Source organism: Sapajus apella, unplaced genomic scaffold (genome assembly GCF_009761245.1).
Source record: "Sapajus apella isolate SASKATOON/1434 unplaced genomic scaffold, GSC_monkey_1.0 scaffold32, whole genome shotgun sequence".
NCBI classification, from domain to species: domain Eukaryota; kingdom Metazoa; phylum Chordata; class Mammalia; order Primates; family Cebidae; genus Sapajus; species Sapajus apella.
Window position 1 is genome coordinate 6,078,323 of NW_022436972.1, and position 16,684 is coordinate 6,095,006.

General features: G+C 35.3%; 1 protein-coding gene across 2 annotated transcripts in view; it reads left to right on the forward strand.

The window, feature by feature from the left end:
* The window catches only part of BRCA2 (BRCA2 DNA repair associated), a 96,426-nt gene that overhangs the window by 23,345 nt on the left and 56,397 nt on the right, over window positions 1-16,684 (forward strand). For both annotated transcript variants that reach the window (XM_032294425.1, XM_032294426.1), the window contains exons 11-13: window positions 951-5,918; window positions 7,974-8,069; window positions 12,868-12,937. In XM_032294425.1, the coding sequence (XP_032150316.1) occupies window positions 951-5,918; window positions 7,974-8,069; window positions 12,868-12,937 (5,134 nt within the window). The remainder of the gene's footprint in view (window positions 1-950; window positions 5,919-7,973; window positions 8,070-12,867; window positions 12,938-16,684) is intronic.

Consider the following 16,684-nt stretch of genomic DNA (forward strand, 5'->3'; position numbering starts at 1 on the left):
TCTGTTCGCACCAGTTTTTTTTTGTTTTTGAGACAGAGTCTCACTCTGCTGCCCAGGGTGGAGTGCAGTGGTGCAGCCTCGGCTCACTGCAACCTCCATGTTCTGGGTTCAAGCAGTTCTCTGCCTCAGCCTCCCAATTAGCCGGGATTACAGGCACCTGCCACCATGCCTGGCTAATTTTTTGTATTTTTAGTAGAGATGGGGTTTCACCATCTTGGCCAGGCTGATCTTGAATTCCTGACCTTGTGATCTACCCTTCTTGGCCTCCCAAAGTGCTGGGATTACAGGTGTCAGCCACCACACCCAGCCATACACCAGTATTATTAATAGCAATGAAATTTTTTCAATTTTATTTTCCAATAAAAATTACTTTGAGTTTTGTTTATCGTAGCTAGCTACTTCCTTGACATCGATACTAGTTTTGATTGAGTTGGTACCTATTATTAAAAAGAAAAACAACTTAGGTCTAATTTATCTTTAGCTAAAAAATGTAATAACTAAAAAATAGAGTATATTTAGGATTCTTTCTGCTTTAAATCTGACATTCACTTATTTTCATGTAATTTGTGTTTTGAACACTACCTTTTTATTTTTTATTTTTAGAGACAGTGTCTCATTCTGTTACCTAGTCTGGAGTACACTGGTGTGATCTCAGCTCACTGTAGCCTCAACCTCCTGGACTCAAGCAGTCCTTGCACCTCACCCTCCTGAGTAGCTGGCACTGTAGGCATATACCACGACACCCAGCTAATTTTTATTTTTCGTAGAATCACAATCTCACTACATTTCCCAGGCTGAACTAAATTCCTGGACTCAAACAATCTTTCTGCCTCAGCCTCCCAAAAGTTCTGGGATTACAGGCATGAGCCACCATGCCCAAATTAATGAAAATATTTAGTGAATGTGATTGATGTTACTTTAATTTTGTCACTTTGTGTTTTTGTGTTTAGGTTTATTGCATCCTTCTGTCCAGAGAAGCTGTTCACAGATTGATTCTGGAGAACCAACTTTGTCCTTAACTAGCTCTTCTGGGACAATTCTGAGGAAATGTTCTAGAAATGAAACATGTTCTAATAATATAATAATTTCTCAGAATCTTGATTATAAAAAAGCAAAATGTAATAAGGAAAAGCCACAGTTATTTATTACCCCAGAAGCTGATTCTCTGTCATGCCTGCAGGAAGGAGAGTGTGAAAATTACCCAAAAAGCAAAAAAGTTTCCCATATAAAAGAGGAGGTCTTGGCCACAGCGTGTCACGCAGTACAACATTCAGAAGTGGAATATTGTGATACTGACTTTCAGTCCCAGAAAAGTCTTTTACATGACCATGAAAATGCCAGCACTCTTATTTTAACTCCTACTTCCAAGGATGTACTGTCAAACCTAGTCATGACTTCTAGAGGCAAAGAATCACACAGAATTTCAGACAAGCTCAAATGTAACAATTGTGAAGCTGATTTTGAATTAACCAAAAATATTCCCATGGAAAATAATCAAGATATACATGCTTTAAATGAAAATTCTAAAAACATTGAGCTGTTGCCACCTGAAAAATACATAATAATAGCATCACCTTCAAGATATGTACAATTCAACCAAAACACACATCTAAGAGTAATCCAAAAAGACCAAGAAGAAACTACTTTAATTTCAAAAATGACTGTCAATCCAGACTCTAAAGAACTTTTATCAGACAATGAGAATAATTTTGTCTTCCAGGTAGCTAGTGAGAGGAATAATTTTGCTTTGGAAAATACTAAGGAACTTCATGAAGCGGACTTGACTTGTGTAAACAAACCCATTTTCAAGAACTCTACCATGGTATCATATGCAGACATAGTTGATAAACAAGCAACCCAAGTGTCAATTAAAAAGGATTTAGACTCATCAAATATAGTTTATGATCATGCAGAGGAGAAAAAAAATAGTGTGAAGCAGCATCTAGAAATGACTCTAGGTCAAGATTTAAAATCAGACATCTCCTTGAATGTAGATAAAATAACAAACAAAAATAATGATTACAAGGACAAATGGGCAGGACTCTTACATCCAATTTCAGATATCAGTTTTGGAGGTAGCTTCAGAACAGCTTCAAATAAGGAAATCAAGCTCTCTGAACATAACATTAAGAAAAGCAAAATGCTCTTCAGAGATATCGAAGAACAATATCCTACTAGTTTAGCTTGTGTTGAAATTGTAAATACCTTGTTATTAGATAATCAAAAGAAACTAAGCAAGCCTCAGTCAATTAAGACTGTATCTGCACATGTACAGAGTAGTGTCGTTGTTTCTGATTGTAAAAATAGTCTTACGACCCCTCAGATGTTATTTTCAAAGGAGGATTTTAATTCAAACCATAACTTAACACCTAGCCAAAAGGCAGAAATTACAGAACTTTCTACTATATTAGAAGAATCAGGAAGTCAGTTTGAATTTACACAGTTTAGAAAACCAAGATACATATTGCAGAATAATACGTTTGAAGTACCTGAAAACCAGATGACTATCTTAAATACCACTTCTGAAGTATACAGAGATGCTGATCTTCATCTCATAACGAATGCGCCATCAATTGGTCAGGTAGACAGCAGCAAGCAATTTGAAGGTACTGTTGGAATCAAACAAAAGTTTACCGGCTTGTTGAAAAATGACTGTAACAAAAGTGCATCTGGTTATTTAACAGATAAAAATGGAGTGGAGTTTAGAGGCTTTTATTCTGCTCATGGCATAAAACTGAATGTTTCTACAGAAGCTCTGCAAAAAGCTGTGAAACTGTTTAGTGATATTGAGAATATTAGTGAGGAAACTTCTGTAGAAGTAGGTCCAATAAGTTTATCTTCAAGTAAATGTCATGATTCTGTTGTTTCAATGTTTAAGATAGAAAATCGTAATGAGAAAAATAATGAATGCCAACTAATACAAAATAATATTGAAATGACTACTGGCACTTTTGTTGAAGAAATTACTGAAAATTACAAGAAAAATATTGAAAATGAAGATAAATATACTGCTGCCAATAGAAATCCTCATAACTTAGAATTTGATGCCAATGATTCCAGTAAAAATGATACTGTTCATAAAGATGAAAATGACTTGCCACTTACTAATCATTGCAACATATATCTTAAATTATCTGGCCAGTTTATGAAGGAGGGAAATACTCAGATTAAAGAAGATTTGTCAGATTTAACTTTTTTGGAAGTTGTAAAAGCTCAAGAAACATGTCATGGTAATACTTCAAATAAAGAACAGTTAACTGCTACAAAAATGGAGCAAAATATAAAAGATTTTGAGACTTTTGATATATCTTTTCAGACAGCAAGTGGGAAAAATATTAGTGTCTCCAAAGAGTCATTTAATAAAGTTGTAAATTTCTTTGATCAGAAACCAGAAGAATTGCATAACTTTTCCTTAAATTCTGAATTACATTCTGACATAAGAAAGAACAAAATGGACATTCTAAGTCACGAGGAAACAGACATAGTTAAAAACAAAACACTGAAAGAAAGTATCCCAGTTGGCACTGGAGATCAACTAGTGACCATCCAGGAACAACCCAAAAGTAATACTGAAAAGATCAAAGAACCTACCCTGTTGGGTTTTCACACAGCTAGTGGGAAAAAGGTTAAAATTGCAAAGGAATCTTTGGACAAAGTGAAAAACCTTTTTGATGAAAAAGAGCAAGATACTGGTGAAATCACTAGTTTTAGCCATCAAGGGGCAAAGACCCTAAAGTACAGAGAGGCCTATAAAGACCTTGAATTCGTATGTGAGACAATTGAGATAGCAGCTACTCCAAAGTGTGAAGAAATGCAGAATTCTCTCAGTAATGATAAAAATCTTGTTTCTATTGAGACTGTGGTGCCACCTAAGCTCTTAAATGATAATACATATCAACATACTGAAAGTCTCAAAACGTCTGAAAGTATCCTTTTGAAAGTTAAAGAACGTGAAAATGTAGAAAAAGAAACAGCAAAAAGTCCTGCAACTTGTTACACAAATCAGTCCCCTTATTCAGTCATTGAAAATTCAGCCTTAGCTTTTTACACAAATTGTAGTATAAAAACTTCTGTGAGTCAGGCTTCATCACTTGAAGCAAAAAAATGGCTTAGAGAAGGAGAATCTGATGATCAACCAGAAAAAATAAATACTGTAGATTATGTAGGAAATTCTTTGTATGAAAATAATTCAAACAGTACTATAACTGAAGGTAACAAAAATCATCTCTCCGAAAAACAGGATACATATTTAAGTAACAGTAGCATGTCTAACAGCTATTCCTACCGTTCTGATGAGGTATATAATGATTCAGGATATCTCTCAAAAAATAAACTTGATTGTGGTATTGAGCCAGTAGTGAAGAATGTTGAAGACCAAAAAAACACTAGCTTTTCCAAAGTAACATCCAATGTGAAAGATGCAAATGCATACCTGCAAACTGTAAATGAAGATATTTGTGTTGAGGAACTTGTGACTAGCTCTTCACCCTGCAAAAATAAAAATGCAGCCATTAAATTGTCCATATCTAATTGTAATAATTTTGAGGTAGGACCACATGCATTTAGTACAGCCAGTGGTAAAATGGTTTGTGTTTCACATGAAACAATTAGAAAAGTGAAAGAGATATTTACAGACAGTTGCAGTAAAGTAATTAAGGAAAATACTGAGAATAAATCAAATAATTGCCAAACAAAAATTCTGGCAGGTTGTTACAAGGCATTGAATGATTCAGAGGATATTTTTCGTAATTCTTCAGATAATGATGAATGTAGCATGTATTCACATAAGGTTTTAGCTGACATTCAAAGTGAAGAAATTTTACAACATAACCAAAGAATGTCTGGAGTGGAGAAAGCTTCTAAAATACCACCTTGTGATATTAGTTTGGAAACTTCAGATATATATAAATTTAGTATGGGGAAGCTTCCTAAGTCAGTCTTGTCTACAAATACTTGTGGGATTTTTAGCACAGCAAGTGGAAAATCTGTGCAGGTATCAAACGCTTCATTACAAAAGGCAAGACAAGTGTTTTCTGAGATAGACGATAGTACCAAGCAACTCTTTTCCAAAGTATTGTTTAAAAATAATGAACATTCAGACGAGCTCACAAGAGAAGAAAATACTACTACACAGACAGCAGAACATTTGATATCCCAAAAAGGCTTTTCATATAATGTAAATTCATCTGCTTTTTCTGGATTTAATACAGCAAGTGGAAAGCAAGTTTCCATTTCAGAAAGTGCCTTACACAAAGTTAAGGGAATGTTAGAGGAATTTGATTTAATCAGAACTGAGCATAGTCTTCACCATTCACCTATATCTAGACAAAGTGTATCAAAAATACTTCCTTGTGGTGTTAAGAGAACCCCAGAGCACTGTGTAAACTCAGAAGTGGAGAAAACCTGCAATAAAGAATTTAAATTATCAAATAACTTTAATGTTGAAGGTGGTTCTTTGGAACATAATCACTCTATTAAAGTTTCTCCATATCTCTCTCAGTTTAAGCAAGACAAACAACAGTTGGTATTAGGAACCGAAGTCTCACTTGTTGAAAACATTCATGTTTTGGGAAAAGAACAGGCTTCACTTGAAAACATAAAAATGGAAATTGGTAAAACTGAAACTCTCTCTGATGTTTCTGTGAAAACAAATACAGAAGTTGGCTCTACTTGCTCCACTGATGTTTCTGTGAAAACAAATACAGAAGTTGGTTCTACTTACTCCAAAGACTCAGAAAACTGCTTTGAAACAGAAGCAGTAGAGATTGCTAAAGCTTTTATGGAAGATGATGAACTGATAGATTCTGAACTGCCAAGCCATGCCACACACACTCTTTTTACATGTCCCAAAAATGACAAAATGGTTTTGTCAAATTCAAGAATTGGAAAAAGAAGAGGAGAGGCCATTATCTCAGTGGGTAAGTATTCATTTTTACCTTTTCTGTTGCTAATCACTATTTTTAAAGTATTCGTTCAGTAGACTTGGTATGCTAACAATTACAGTGTTATAAACTTTTTTCAGCCATTTTTGTGTAGTTTCGGGGAGTATGATTTGATATACAGATATACAGATTTAATATCTGTATACAGGTTCGATATCTCTGAATCTGTATACCAGGAAATCATGTTTTAAGGGTCTCCTAATGTGTTTTTAAAAGATTATTAGTGTAATAATTGAGAAATTACTGTTAAAAGTTTGAGTTTCTCTAGAAAATTTGAAATTCTTTTAACAAAACCTGCATAATACTAACTTAACTGTTTTCATATACATAGCAGGTTCAGACTGATTTGTATGAACTTTAAAAGTTATTTTCTGGTTATACCACTTACTGGGTAATATATACTAGTTACACTACTTACATAGCTTCAGTTTTCTTATCTACAAAATGCAAATAACATCTCCCACAAGGGCCAGGTGCGAAGACTCACACCTGTAATCCCAGCACTTTGGGAGTCTGAGGCAGGCGGATCATCTGAGGTCAGTAGTTCAAGATCAGCCTGGCCAACTTGGCAAAACCCTGTCTCCACTAAAAATACAAAAATTAGCTGGGTGTGGTGGCGCATACCTGTAATCTCAGCTAGCGCCACCACGCCCAGCTAATTTTAACCGCAAGATGGGGAGGTTGAGGCAGGAGAATTGCTTGAATCTGGGAGGCGAAGGTTGCAGTGAGCTGAGATCCTACCACTGCACTCCCACCTGGGTGACAGAGCAAAACTCCATTTCAAAAAAAAAAAAAAAAAAGAAAAAAACTTACGGGACACTGTTAAAATCTTATAGGATGACCATTTTATATGTGGTCTGTTGTTGACCAAAATGTCATTATGAGGCAAATGACTATATTAGGTTAACCAGGTGTGTATTTGGTTTTGATTTGTGTGTGTGTGTGTGTGTGTGTGTTTGATTAGTGTATCTGACTGGTAATAATCTTAAATAATTAAATCTGTTGATTAGTTACAATTAAAGCAAATGCCAAAATCCAACATTTCAGTGGATAATCTTAAATAACTAGTTCTTAAATAAGTAAGATATTTGTAATTCTTTTGTGGAAAATAATGGCTTTATTTATAGCAACTCACTGTTTTTGTGGTATATTGAAGTGTATTGACCTACCTAGGGGAAAAAATAATTTAGACTTATAAATGCTTTCAACAGTGTTACTATTTAATTTCCCTTGTTTCTGTTGCATGTAGGTAAATAGCATAGTCAGCTTCTGGTTACTGGAACAGTACAGGTCACTGTTAAAAAATTAAACCAATTTATAATGATCTAACAATTGCTAATTATTGTTAAAAGTTTGAGTTTCTCTAGAAAATTTGAAACTCTTTTAACAAAACCCCCTAATTACTATTAAAAGTTTGAGTTTCTCTTGCATGGACATTTTTACTTATTAAATTATACAAATTTACTGTAATAAAGCATATATTATCTTAGCATAACATGGAAATGCCTACCTTGAGTTATGGTTTACTCTTACCCTCTTAGCCTCTGTAGAATTTTTAAATAAGAAATGTTTCTGTTACTAGTACTTTAATGTAATTTGGTGATTTTAAATAGCCTCTTAACTCTAATTCAAGGACCTACATAATAAATTCCTCCTTGAGTTTAATGGCTGCCTCCACCCCCCACAAAAAAAAAAGTTTATTTGAAGAAATTTTGTTAGGCCTATTGCCAGTAAACCTAGAGGTATATTCAGTGTCAGCCTTTCAAAGAGTAGCTTATCTGTGGCATCTGGTAGCATCTGTTTATCCCTAGACCCTACTAAATAGTGGTTAAAGTGGTCAGAACAGAACAAAAATGTAATTGACATTGAAAATGAAATTTTCTCTTTCAAAGATTAGATCACTATTTGTTATATGTATTTTTAACATTTAAAAAGTCAATACTTTAGCTTTAAGAAAATGGACTACATGCTTTTGAAAAATAAAACTGATGTTGTTTGCCTTAAAAACATATGTGGAATATTTCTTTTTAGGAGAACCCCCAATCAAAAGAAGCTTGTTAAATGAATTTGACAGGATAATAGAAAATCAAGAAAAATCCTTAAAGGCTTCAAAAAGCACTCCAGATGGTAAAATTTGCTTTTTATTTATATCTTTTCTCCCTTTATAGATATGGTATATAATACTCTTAGTAATTTTTCACTGTTCTTTTGAGTGTGTGTATTGGAAAATATTTTACAGTGTGGTTTCATTGTTAAATTTACATCTTAAGTGGACTTTTCCTTTTAATATCTGATATGCTGAAGTAATTGGAAAGCATGAAATGATAAAATAATGACTTTTCTATTTTTAAAAAGCTATAAGAATTTAGTAAAAGGGTAATATTTAAAGCTCAGGTTTCAGAGTCCAGTCAGACTTTTGGCCCACAGCATTATAGCAAAATCTGTCTTTCCTAAATAACACAGTGATCTCTATGGTACCAAATCCAGTGGATATTTCTCATTCTTCATTTGACTCTTATCTTTCAGCCACATTTGATATAGTTGATCAGGCTTCTCCAGATCACCACATTCTTTTGGTTCTCCTCCTACATGACCCCCTCTTTCTTGGTCTTCTATGCCTGTTCTTCCTTATTGTAAGCAGGAGTGCCCCAGGGGTCAGTTCTTACATCTTTTCTCCATCTAAATGTCATTGTCTGCCAAAGTTATAACTGCAGCCTTAGCCTGTTCTTGAGCTCCAGACTCATTCATTTGCCTACTTGATACATCTTGACTATTGCTAATATGCATCTTAAAGTTAATATGTAGCCAATGCAGAACTCCTTATTCCATCCCTGTCCAACACCTTTTTAATTGTCTTTTAGTTTCTCAACAAGGGGCGGTGCCATTCTCAATGTTTTAGTCTGTTTCCTCAAACTTTATACCAACCCATCAACAAGTTCTGTAGGTTCTACCATCAAAAATATAACAAAAATTTGATCACTTCTTTCCACCTGTACCCCCACCACTGTCATTAAGCTCCTATCATAGCTTCTAATTGATCTCACTTCTTTTGCCATTGCCTCTTATCTTCAGGCTGTTCTTAGTGCTGCACCCAGTCATCCTAACACAATGGTCAGATCATATTACTTGGCTACTTAAAACTGTCTATGGTACCAGTCTCATTTAGGCTGAAATCCAAAGTTCATACCATGGAATGCTTGAAAATATGACATATGTAACTATTGCTCGTTTTGTATTTCTGAGTTTAGATAGGAAGAGTTCATATAGTGAAGGATAATTATAAAGATGCTTAGTTCTGAAACACATAGGGTAAATCCCACAAGAAGTAGGAACATCTGGAATTTTCTAACTCATCTCCCATTAGTGATAGAAAGTTGAAAGTTGTAAACACAGGATGGTTTGAATGTCCAGAAAACTGTGTTTATTTCTGTTTTTTTTCATTCAACTTGTTATCAAACCTTTAGTGTGCACAATTCTGAAGAGAGTTGAAAACTAAAACAGTGATTACTGTTTTTTTGTGAGATGTGTAAGTAGTTGGTAGGAAAATTTTTACTGCATTATTACTTGATAAGCTATTTTTAGAGGCTGTATAAGATGTGACTCCTCTGAAGGTAGTGAAAGAATGGCATTCCTTCAATGTAAATGATATATTGGCACATAGACAATATAAGGCACATAGACAAATCGTGTCCTTCTGAAACAATTAGTTTTGACATAGTCCTATGAAGAGTAAATGGAAGATGTATTCTAACAGTGCTACCATTGCATGAAATATTATCATAACTCTGTTTTTGGAATTATTTTGAGCCAGTAGATATTCACTGTTTATTTGATCATCATATTTTTTATTTTTTCAAATGATTTTTTTTTTCAGCATAAGCATCATCTACCACTTGCTACTGAATGACTTTTTTCGTCTACTTTTTTATTAACATTTTCACATATAATGAATGTCCACATACCCACCACCCAGATTCAACACTTACTGTTGTTATGTTTATTTTTCATTATCGTAAAATAATTTCCTATGATCTCCTTATAATTTTCCTGCCACAGTACTAGAATCAGCTAATTTTCTTAAGATCCTTTCTATGGTTTAATAGTCTTTTTAAAATAAAATTTGGGTGCTAGGTATGCTATTGCTGCTGGTCTCATTGTTTTTCTAATGCTGAGTTCTTGGTTTCTAGTAACATTAACACACTTACTTATTTGTTTTACCCCATAGCAGTGATTTTCTTTCTTTTTTTCATTTCTTTTTTTTTTTTTTGAGACAGAGTCTCGCTTTTTTGCCCAGGCTGGAGTGCAATATCACAATCTTGGCTCACTGCAGCCTCCACCTCCTGGGTTCAAGCAATTGTCCTGCCTCAGCCTCTCAAGTAGCTAGGATTACAGGCGCCCGCCACCATGCCTGGCTATTTTTTGTATTTTTAATAGAGACAAGGTTTTATCATGTTGGCCATGCTGGTCTTGACCTCAGGTGATCACCCACCTTGGCCTCCCAGAGTGCTGGGATTATAGCCGTGAGCCACTGTGCCTGGTCAAGGACCTCTTTATACTCTTTATTGAGGACCCAAAAGAGCATTTGTTTATGTGGAATATATCTGTTGGTATTTACAATATTAGAAATGTAAATTGATTAATGTTAAAATTTGTAATATTATGCGTTGGTCATTTGGAAGATATGAGTTCACTGGGTTATGCAGATCTTCCGAAAGTTGACAGTTTTATTATGCAGTATTAAACACTTTCATTGATGCCATTACCTGTTAGAAAAGTTTAAGTAGTAGAGGCCGGGCGCGGTGGCTCAAGCCTGTAATCCCAGCACTGTGGGAGGCTGAGGCGGGTGGATCACGAGGTCAAGAGATCGAGACCATCCTGGTCAACATGGTGAAACCCCGTCTCTACTAAAAATACAAAAAAAAAATTAGCTGGGCATGGTGGTGCGTGCCTGTAATCCCAGCGACTCAGGAGGCTGGGGCAGGAGAATTGCCTGAACCCAGGAGGCGGAGGTTGCGGTGAGCCGAGATCGCGCCATTGCACTCCAGCCTGGGTAACAAGAGCGAAACTCCGTCTCAAAAAAAAAAAAAAAGAAAGAAAAGTTTAAGTAGTAGAAAGCTATCAAACTTAGAAAGCCAGATTAAGCTTCCCAAAAATTCTAATTTTCATCTAAAAGCTTGAATTTTTCCCCTGGCAATAAGTATTGTCACTTATTTTTCTTGTAGTTGACAAGCTCATTTTCATTCATTTTTGAAAAGATGTCTGCTGAACACCCAAGTCAGAGTAACTGTGGTGTTTGTTGGTTATTTCAAGTAAAAGATACTTCATGAAAAAGTGGCTAGTACAGCTCACAACTCAATCATGTAAGTGTGTATTCTTCAGAAACGCACTAAAGTATGCAAGTGTAATACACCAACAGTATAACAACAGTATAAAATGTCAACACAGTGAAAAGGACATAGATAACTTCTTACTAAAAAGACAGTTTTGACAGCTTGAATTCCCTAAAATGGTTGTAGATACCTCACAGAATTCCACCAATCATTTCTTGAGAATCATTGTCCTATAGTATCTACATAATAATCCAAATTCACAATATCAATATTAACTACTGATGATAAAACTACTAAGGAAAATGTAAGAATTCTTTGCAGTTTTTGTTCTTAGAATATATAGGTTTAGTTTCCCTTATCTGAAATACTTGAGACCAGGACTATTTCAGATTTCAGATTTTTTCCGATTTTGAAATACTTGCATATACAATACATAATGAGATATCTGGGGATAAGTCTCAAGTCTAACCACAAAATCATTTAAGTTTCGTAAACACCTTATACACATAACTTGAATGTAATTTTATACAATATTTTAAATAATTTTTGCATTAGACAAAATTTAAACTGTGATCCCTCACACGAGGTCAGGTGTGGAATTTTCTACTGGCCTTATGTTGATACTCGAAAAGTTTCGGATTTGGGAGCATTTTGAATTTTCACATTAGGGATATTCAACCCATATATCATTAAGGATGTGTAGTCAAAATACTATGTTCAAACGTCACTCAAAATAATTCTGGATGTGGTTACCAATTTGATAATTAGGTTAGATTCCTTTTTTTCCATTTGTTTTCAATTTTAGGATTTGGCTTTTCTAATTTAATTTTACATTTGAATAAACAAAACATTACATAGTTTATTTATCAGAACTACAAAAAAAGTATAGTTTTTATTTTCCCACGTCTTGCTCACTGTAGGTAATCTTTTGGTGGTTTTTTTCAGGATTCTTTTTAATAAAAATAAACAAATATATATATATTCTCATTGCTCTTTCTTACTCAAAAGATACAGTAGATGCACCATTTTGCTCCTTGTTTTTTGGTTGTTGTTTACTTAAGAATTATTTGGAGATGACTCCTTAATGAGTATATAGAGATCTGCCTCATTCTTTTTTATGATCATATGCTGGCTATATCAGTGTATTCTAGTTTATTCAACCAATTTCCAACTAGTGGACTTAATGGAAGATATAATTAGGCACAAGTTACATACTAAGAACAATATCTAAAGCTTAGCTTTTAAACCTTCATAAGACTAAATTTTAAATTTGGCATTTGCACCGGAAATTAGCTAACACCTTCAAGTTATGATTGTTAACATCAGCTGACTAAATTTATACACATTTCTGTTGTATGTTTGTACTGTGAGTTATTTGGTGCATAGTCATTATCAATTTGTGAATCAGTAATTTATTTTTATAGTTATTTATTGAACATCCATTCACTGAAAAATTTTAAAGTCTATAGTTGTCTTAATTTTTTGTGTAAATATTTACAGTATGAGTTGCTATCAGATGTAAAAAAATATTTACAGTAACATGGATATTCTCCTACATTTTAACTAATATGTAATATAAAATAATTGTTTCCTAGGCACAATAAAAGATAGAAGATTGTTTATGCATCACGTTTCTTTAGAGCCGATTACCTGTGTACCCTTTTGGTAAGACATGTTTAAATTTTTCTAGATTTAACTAATATAGTATGAGAAAAGTCTGGTTTTTAAAAAATGAACATTTCTAAAAGTAATGATATTAAGAAGTTAACACTTCCCTTTTTGAAAGCCTGCATCAGGATGAACTAATTCTGTACTTTGGTAGTATTTTATAGTGCTGTTCATATGATTATTTTGTTTTTAAATTTTATGGTAAAGAGACAAACATTTTATTCATTTTATTAATGAAGTACTAAGGTTGAGAGGAATTAAGGAAGTTGCTCAAAATCAATTAGCAAAAAGATTACAGATATTAAAAATATCCTTTTACCTCTCCTCTCTCTAAATCTTACTAAAAGTACTAAGATAATTTTTTTAATGTATAATTCCCAAGGACAATGATCAGAAGAAACAACAAAAATTTAGAAGCCAAAAATATGAAGGACTTGTAAGCATGCGAAAGCTAAAACCTGACACTGGAGCAAACAGAGACACTGTCCCCTAAAGAACCTGAGAAAGATTCAAATTGGCAGCAACATGTACTTGTGAAGGTGAAGTAGAAAATAGGAAGATTCGTTGAAATTCTCTTTAAGAAACATCTATATTTCTTCCCCTACTGCAAATAGGCAGTTATCCTTCTGCCAGGATATTAAAAGTTTGTTTTTTGAAAAAGACGAATTCAGAGAATTCTGAATTGAAGGTGGACTAGGGGGAGGGGACACCAGGCACAATTAAGGGAAAGATACTAAAATGAAAGATTAAATAAAAATCCATATATCAAGCAGTGAAACCTAGCCTCCTTCCCACACATGGTTCCCAAATTCTGACAGGTAGGCCCACTAGTCATGAGACTGGAAGATTTTTTTTTTCTGGGGAATATGACTGGCCCAGTAGAAAAGACCAGAGAATACTGACAGTTGAGGATTCTCAGATGAAACAATATAGCCAGTCATCAGACAGTGAAGCCAACTGTTGACACACACAGAGCTTCCAGGAAGCTACTTAGTGCTTCACTTTTAAATAAGAAAAGATAGTCAAAGATAGTCATTGGAAGAAAGCTACTATGAAATATAGTCGCCAAAATACAAAATCCATACCAGAAAGGAACCCAGAGGAAATAGATCATGCAAGGAGAAGAAAACTTCATAAAATCTTACTAACATTCTCAGGTAAGAAAAGAGAACACAGCCTTAAAATAAGAACAAGTTCCTATAAAAGGCTCTTAGAAATTAAAAATATGATAGCACAAATAAATTAACTCAGTAGAAATAGTAGAAGAATAATGAAAGTTCTCAGAATACAGAATAAAATAAAAAAAGAGATGAAAAAAGATATGAAAAGTCAATCCTGTGAGTCTATCATCTGAAAATACAGAGTTTGAGAAGCAAGGCAAAGAAGAGAAATGAAGAAAGAAATTTTAAAATAAATACGTAATTTCAAAAGTTTTACTAGTATTAAAAGACATGTTTCCTTAATTAAAAGGGCTCACTGAGTGAGCACACAAGTAAAAATGACCCACAGTAAGGCACATTCTTGTGAAATTTTAGAATAATAGAGGCAGACAGGAACCTTAAATTCATTAGAGGAGGGAGAAGTTAGGTTTTAAATTGTTCCAAGTCATAATAGTATGAATTCTCTTATAAGTGATGGAATCTAGAAGACTGTAATCTTACATAATACAGAGCAGCGACTTCAAAATACTGAGGAAGAATGATTTCCAACCTAGAATCTGAATTAAGTGTGAGGGTAGACATTTTCACATGTGAAGCAGTAAAAGATCTCTAGTGTACTTTTCTCAGGAAACTAACCAAAACAAATGCATAAACCAAGAAAGAAGAAGGTATACGACTTAAGAAACAAGAATTCAACATAGGAGAGAGGCAAAGGGAGCTCTCAAGATGATATTGAAAGGAGTTCCCAGAGTTGTAGTTGTGTTAAGTCTAGAAAGGCAGCTAGACTGCTTTGGAACTAAAGAAGATAGACTTTGGAAGAGTTTGCCTTCAAGATAAAAATAAAGCAGTACCTGCATTTCTTTTTTTAACACAACTACATTTGGGACGGAGTTTCGCTCTTGTTACCCAGGCTGGAGTGCAATGGCGCGATCTTGGCTCACCGCAACCTCTGCCTCCTGGGTTCAGGCAATTCTCCTGCCCCAGCCCCCTGAGTAGCTGGGATTACAGGCACACGCCACCATGCCCAGCTAATTTTTTGTATTTTTAGTAGAGACGGGGTTTCACCATGTTGACCAGGATGGTCTCGATCTCTTGACCTCGTGATCCACCCGCCTCAGCCTCCCACAGTGCTGGGATTACAGGCTTGAGCCACCGCGCCCGGCCAACCTGCATGTTTTAATGTATCAGGAAACTTCTTAGAAAGACGATGAATTGAGGCCAGGCATGTGGCTCATACCTGTAATCCCAGCACGTTGGGAGGCTGAGGTGGGTGGATCACTTGAGGCCAGGAGTTCAAGGAAAACATAGTAAAATCGAGTCACTACCAAAAATACAAAATTCACCCAGGCATGGTGACACATGCCAGTAATCCCAGCTACTACAGAGGCTGAGGCACAAGAATCCCTTGAACCTTTAAGGTGGAGGTTGCAGTGAGATCACACCACTACACTCCAACCTGGGTGACAGAGTAAAACTCTGTCTCAAAAAAAGAAAGTGACTTGAACATACCCATCTACTTTCTTTGCCTTCCAAACTTTTACCACAACGTCATTGGACACACATACACGGAAAGTAGGAAATAACAAAATAACTAAATTTCTCAAAGCATGCAGAAGAAAACTGATTAGAAGCTGGTGGTGGGCCGGGCGCGGTGGCTAACGCCTGTAATCCCAGCACTTTGGGAGGCCGAGGCGGGTGGATCACGAGGTCAAGAGATCGAGACCATCCTGATCAACATTGTGAAACCCCGTCACTACTAAAAATACAAAAAATCAGCTGGGCATGGTGGCACGTGCCTGTAATCCCAGCTACTCAGGAGGCTGAGGCAGGAGAATTGCCTGAACCCAGGAGGCGGAGGTTGCGGTGAGCCGAGATCGCGCCATTGCACTCCAGCCTGGGTAACAAGAGCGAAACTCCGTCTCCAAAAAAAAAAAAAAAAAAAAAGAAGCTGGTGGTGGGGAGAGCAGAGAACCAATGATTTTACACTCTCAAAAGCTTAGGAATAGGCTTCATTTCTTTTTTTTTTTTAATTTTTTTTATTTATTTTTAAAATACATTTTATTGCACTTTAGGTCCTGGGGTACATATGCAGAATATGAAGGATTGTTGCATAGGTACATACATGGCAATGTGGTTTGCTGCCTCTATCCCCATCACCTATATTTGACATTTCTCCCCATGTTACTCTTGCGAAATCCCTACCCCTCTGCTGTCCCTCCCTTAGTCCCCCACAACAGACCGCAGTGTGTAATGCTCCCGTCCCTGTGTCTATGTGTTCTCATTGTTCACCACCCACCTATGAGTGAGAACACGCAGTGTTTGATTTTCTGTTCTTGTGTCAGTTTGCTGAGAATGATGGTTTCCAGGTTCATCCATGTCCCTACAAAGGACACAAACTCACTGTTTTTCATGGCTGCATAGTATTCCATGGTGTACATGTGCCACATTTTCCTTGTCCAGTCTATCGTCAGTGGGCTTTTAGGTTGGTTCCAGGTCTTTGCTATTGTAAACAGTGCCACAATGAACATACCTGTGCATGTGTCTTTATAATAGAATGATTTATAATCCTTTGGATATATACCCA